At 36.5% G+C, this 5,535-nt stretch overlaps 2 protein-coding genes across 2 annotated transcripts; one reads left to right on the plus strand and one right to left on the minus strand.

Moving 5' to 3' along the window:
* The first annotated feature begins 895 nt into the window (after positions 1-895).
* On the plus strand, positions 896-4,278 carry LOC100638492 (U3 small nucleolar ribonucleoprotein protein MPP10-like). The gene is made up of 7 exons (XM_011410102.2): positions 896-1,503; positions 1,649-1,854; positions 2,058-2,267; positions 2,715-2,852; positions 2,898-3,008; positions 3,053-3,160; positions 3,943-4,278. Exons 1-7 carry the CDS (start codon positions 972-974, stop codon positions 4,240-4,242), a joined length of 1,605 nt encoding a protein of 534 aa, XP_011408404.1. The 5' UTR covers positions 896-971; the 3' UTR covers positions 4,243-4,278.
* On the minus strand, positions 4,176-5,531 carry LOC100638619 (aldose reductase-like; the record flags this gene model as incomplete). The annotated part of the gene is made up of 7 exons (XM_003391226.2): positions 4,176-4,526; positions 4,583-4,719; positions 4,778-4,834; positions 4,882-4,999; positions 5,053-5,160; positions 5,257-5,344; positions 5,404-5,531. Coding segments are annotated over 7 exons (873 nt in total), but the record flags the coding sequence as incomplete, so codon positions are not given.
* Positions 5,532-5,535: the final 4 nt, after the last annotated feature.

The raw sequence follows: 5,535 nt of genomic DNA on the forward strand, positions 1-5,535 counted from the left end.
ATTTTTATAAATACCTCTTCATGAATGCTAGTGGTTTTCTTTTCAGCCCTCGAGAGAACTTTCTCCTGGCCCGGCTACCCATCAGTCCCATTAACTGCTCATAGCTCATGTCCAATAGCTGGTCAAGGTCGACACCACGGTAGGTGTACTTCCTGAACGTTCTCTTCTTCTTGAGAGCTGCGTGATCCTAAACAAAGAAAATAGATTGGTTTAAAGTATTTTCTAGCCATTAGAGGACTGTTAGTAGCTGTGGATCAGAAGATGGAAGTGGATTGAAAGAAAGGAAGAAAGGACTCACCGCCATCTTCAATCTTATTACACGTGGGAAAGAGGCCCTAGCCCTTCCCACTTATGCCCCTCCTATTCTAGCTTTGTATTTTAGTTTCTGAAGATCTGTCTGCTTATTTTTTCAAAAAATAGGCTCTTGACTTGTTTCTCTTTATAAGCTATGGTAAAAAATGCCAACTCCTCCTTGTTTCTTTTTATTTCTCCTATGTCAATAAAATTTCTGCCGCCGAAAAGCAGGCGTGGCTCGATTTTGCAGACGCTTCGAGCCCCTCCCATTTTCATTTTTCCAGTTCGAGTGCTTCTGCAGGGCCCATGGCTTTCTTTATCGACCAGAAAGCATCTGCAGTACTTGAATTTCTCACGTCAATTGCCTATTTTATCATTGAATATGGCATTTCACTTGTCACACTGATCCTATTCATCATTTTTGTTTTAATGTTCTGCTGCTTTGGATGCAAAGGCATTGCCATGGGTCATAAGTGTCGTTGAGCTCAGACAAAGATCTCTACAATAGTTCCTCATATTATTTTCTTTTTCCTAAAAAAGATGGTGATCAATTCATGGCTACACTTAACTTTCTCCTATTAATAATCTCGGCGCGGCAATCGACCACGCCTATAGAATGAGGCCACGTGTGACCACGTGTCCAAACTAAAGTCCAACTCTATTTAAAGCACAACAGCATGTCTCTGAGTTCTTTGTCATCTTTACTTTCAAAGCAGCCAATTGAATTTATTTCCTCCAGTCCAGAGCTAAAAGAACTGTGTCTTTCGTCTCTTAAGGAATCTTTTGCTCAAGTTGTAGGGAGCGTAGAGTCTAGTGTCAAAGAGAGGCCCTCTGTACAGGAGCTTCACACTGAGGGATTTGGCCTTGTGGACATATGGGAACAATTAGAGTTAGTTAACGATCCGTTATTGAAGCATTTGAAGAAACACTTGAAGACGAACGTCAACCATTTCCTGAGTGAAGTTGATGATAATAATAACAAGACAAGCGAAGCTGATGATATTAGGAGTGACAATGAAGAAATGATAGAGGAGGAGGAGGAGGAGGAGGAGCTACTTTCAGAAGATGAGGGAATAGAAGAAATGGATTCGGAAGATCCTGAATCAGATGCAGCCAGTGTCGGTGGAGAGGTGGGCGGAGACTCGGATCAATTCTTTGATTTAAACAAGATGGAGGAGTTTCTTAAAGAAGCTGAAAAAATGGACGAGGGTAAGACTTTTAGCATGAAAAATTTAATTTAAATTTAGAAATACTAAATACTGTTAATTGTTTATATTTTTGTGTTAAAAATTAAATTACACTAGGCTCATTGCTCACACAGTGTTTATTGCAGTTGGTTACTTTTGCTGTTTAGGATCAGATGAAGATGACATTGATTTGTTTGACAGTGACGCTGGAGAAGGAAGCAACGATGAAGAGGAACAAGAAGAAGATGACGAAGATGCCGAACGCTCTCTCTACCAATATTATGATGATTTCTTTGATCCTGCTCCATCATCAGTCACAAAGACACCTTCAGTGGATCAACCACTCTCACTCCATCAGAAGAAACAAGAGAAAGTATGTTACTGATGTTAGCTTAGAAAATTTGGTGGAGCAAAATGTCAGTCTTCGAGGGCTCTGTAGCAGTATGCACGTGGTTAAAATTTTGCTTAAATTAATTTTAACCTCCAATTTGAAACCTCTTATAGAATTAATTTGCCAAATTTTAACAGTCCAAATTTTTTAGCTTTACAGTAGTATTCATACTTATATTTTGTTAGATGAAGTCTTACATAGCAAAACTTGAAGCTACTAATGTTGCAGAGAAACCATGGCAGATGACAGGAGAGGTGACCTCCAAGGGCCGAGGGGAGAACACATTACTGGAGGAGGACCTGATGTTTAAAGATGCCTCAAGGCCAGCACCTGAGATCACTGAAGAAGTGACTCTTACTTTAGAAGAAATTATTAAACAAAGAATTAAAGACCAGGTACTAAAGATTAATAATAACATCCATGTAATAGTAGTCAATATAATAGTAGCACATTATAGTAACCAGTTATACCGAATTATGAGCGTCACTTAATGTTATCAGTATATACTTTTATCTTTTTAAATCTTTTATCACTTACTTTTATACAGTGTTCTCTTTCTTTAAATTTTAAAGAGTTGGAAGGAAATTTTGGAGGTGGTTAAATTTGGCGAATTTGGTGTTTTAATAGCCATTCACCAAAATAAAAATTTGCCATTTTGAGCCATTATGTGCATGCTCAATGGCACATGGCCACAACTTCGCCAAATTAAAATTCGCCAATCACCAAAATTTAGCAATTGGCCAAAATTTAGTCCCCCCCAAAATTTCCTTCTGTACGGTACATAATTATAGTTTATGATAGGATTAACTTACTGTATTTTATTATCATTATTGTACATGCAGGCATGGGATGATGTTATACGTAAGACGAAACCAAAAGAAAGACCTTTCAATTATAAAGTGTTTCAGCCATTGAATGAAGAGAAGAGCCAGTTGAGCTTAGCTGAAGTATATGAGCAGGAATACATCAAACAGACACAGGTACAGTGGTATTATAATGGAGGCTGTTAAGGTCTGTCTGTATAGGGAGAGAGAGAAGAGGAAGAGAATCCAAAGCATAAGGAGATTAGGGAACTGGTTAAGAAGCTATTCAATCAGTTGGACTCACTCTCTAACTATCACTTCACTCCAACTATTGTAAGAATTGAGCTCATTCTTTGTACTTTCATCTCTTGTTGCAGGCTGAGCCTGAAGTGAAGTCCATCCCACTCTTACCCTCTATATCAATGGAGGAGGTTGCCCCCATCACTCATAGTGAGACTGCACTGAGAGCACCAGAAGAGATTGAGGTAATGTACAACAATGCATGAGGAATGATAGTTTTGATACACTTATGCTATGTAGGAAGTGTGGCCTGATTTTAAGTTTTAATGTGTGAAATAATTTATGATTTAAGCAACTTTAAAAATTTGTAAAAATTTTAATTTTGAATGGAATTAGTTCAAACTTTCTACACAACGTAAGTACATGTATATGCATCAGGAAAAATTATTAAAATGGAGAATTTTCACCTAGTCATTTTTGACAAAATTTGGCCAACGACCCTGTACTATAATATATAATAGTACAGGGACTTTGGCCCAATTTTTGAGTAACTTTAACAATTCATAAAAAAATCTATATTTGATCGAAATCTGCTCAAACTTTCTACACAACATAAGTACATGTATATGCATCAGAAAATGTAATAAAAATGAAGAATTCTCTCCTAGTCATTTTTGACAAAATTTGGCTCATATCCCTGTACTATAGTACAGGGACTTTGGCCCGATTTTGGAGCAACTTTAAACATTCATAAAAATCTAAATTTGTTTGGAATCAGCTCAAACTTTCTGCACAACATAAGTACATGTATATGCATCAGGAAAAATTATAAAATTGGAGAATTCTCTAATTTCAATTTTTGATTAAAATACCCTGTACTATATAATATAGCACAGGTTCTTTTATAGGAACTTTAAAAAGTATCAGAAAATTTAATAAAAATGGGCTTTTCATATTTTTATACTGGAATTGTCTTCAAAAATGAATTATAGAAGTATGTACTATTATTATTATCTCTTATTTTTAGACTCCCTCTCAAGCTGCCCCAGTTGGCGAGACAGAGAGAAGCAGTACTGATAAGAAAAGACAAAGGAGACACAAGAAGAAGAGGCAACATGCCATTGCTCTTAGCAAAGATAAGAGGAAAGCATTGAAGGATCTTTCTGTTAAACTTAAGAAAACATCGGCCACGAGATCCTCGAACCGATTTTTTGCGGGTTTGGAGAAGGAAGCCAAGGTGTCGTTAAAGAAGGAGAAATCGAAATTAACTAATAAACTGATAAATTTGGGCAATACAACACACACTAGCTCTGGTTTAAAACTCTAAAATTATACCAAAGACACTAGTTGTCTCTTGCAATAATAATACTGTTTTTAAATAGAATAAGCTTCATCTGCAGCTATATCCCAAACTTGTTCTTTAGTTGCTCCTTGTGGCAGGAGGAATAATGCATCGAATATTCTGAAGTTTTTATCAATTCCTTCCAAAGCTTGTATCTCTTCTGGTATGAGGGTGATACTGCAAGCTCCAAAGTTTTCTTTGATTCTCTTTTCACTGGTTGATTTTGGAATGACCATTATACCACAGTGAAGCAGAAAAGATAGGCAAATCTATAGTACAATTAGATAAAAACTTAATTATATTTATACAGCTTTAAGTTGCTCACTTGTCCAACTGTAGCTCCATGCTTCTCAGCAATTTGCTTCATTGTGGGATCCTCCAAAATTACAGGATCATCAGGATTGATCAAGAATTGTGGACGACCAGGAGAGCCAAGAGGAGAAAATGCTTCAAGGATAATACCTTTAAAATTAAAAATACTCCATTACTATTTAGAATTCAACAGGTAAATATATTATACCTTTGGAGTCACAGTACTTTTTTAATTTCTTTTGCTGCAAGTAGGGATGGCATTCAACTACAACAGTGGAACAATAATGCTTCAATTCAATTTTAAAAACATACCTTGATTAACTGCAGGGACTATCTTTGCTGTCTCAAGTAGTTTCTCTGTTTTTGTGATTGTAAAGTTTGATATCCCAATTGCCTTCACAAGACCTTTACTAACCAAACTCTCCATTGCCTATCAATGATAGCAAATAGAGGACACTTGTAAACATTATTGGTATTTGGTACCTCCCAAGTTTTGGCCATGTGGTCTGAATCATATCCTAACTTGTGGTCCTCAGTCAGATTTGGAAACAAATGCATTGCATCTTTCTTTAAAGCAGCAGGAGAGTGTACCTGTATAAATAAATTAATGAGATTACAACAGTTCTGGTTCATTATCTTTAAAAAAGCTGTTATTACAAAATTTTTATTTTTAATGCATGTACACACCAGGTAAAGGTCAAGGTAGTCAAGTTTAAGTTTCTGGAGTGTATCACGACAACACTCCTCAACATCTTCAGCATTATGATGACTCCCACTACAAACCAACAAAAATACATTTATATAAAGCATCATGTGTGTATGCAATTAATGTACGATAGTTTTGATGTTATGAAGAGGTCCTCTCTCTTAACGACACCCTCCTTGAACAAGGTCTCCAGGGTAGCTCCAATCTCATCTTCGTTGCGATAAAGCCAAGCACAGTCAATGGAACGATAGCCATTCCTG

This window comes from Amphimedon queenslandica, unplaced genomic scaffold, assembly GCF_000090795.2.
Source record: "Amphimedon queenslandica unplaced genomic scaffold, v1.1 AMPQUscaffold_10184_Cont17411, whole genome shotgun sequence".
Classification (NCBI taxonomy): Eukaryota; Metazoa; Porifera; class Demospongiae; order Haplosclerida; family Niphatidae; genus Amphimedon; species Amphimedon queenslandica.

Excerpts from the sequence above, each read along its gene's own strand:
- LOC100638492 (XM_011410102.2), top strand. The coding sequence starts at position 972 with ATGTCTCTGAGTTCTTTGTCATCTTTACTTTCAAAGCAGCCAATTGAA. Across the intron at positions 1,855-2,057 it reads ATCAGAAGAAACAAGAGAAA|ATGAAGTCTTACATAGCAAA; the intron begins GTATGTTACTGA and ends ATATTTTGTTAG. Across the intron at positions 2,853-2,897 it reads AATACATCAAACAGACACAG|GGAGAGAGAGAAGAGGAAGA; the intron begins GTACAGTGGTAT and ends CTGTCTGTATAG.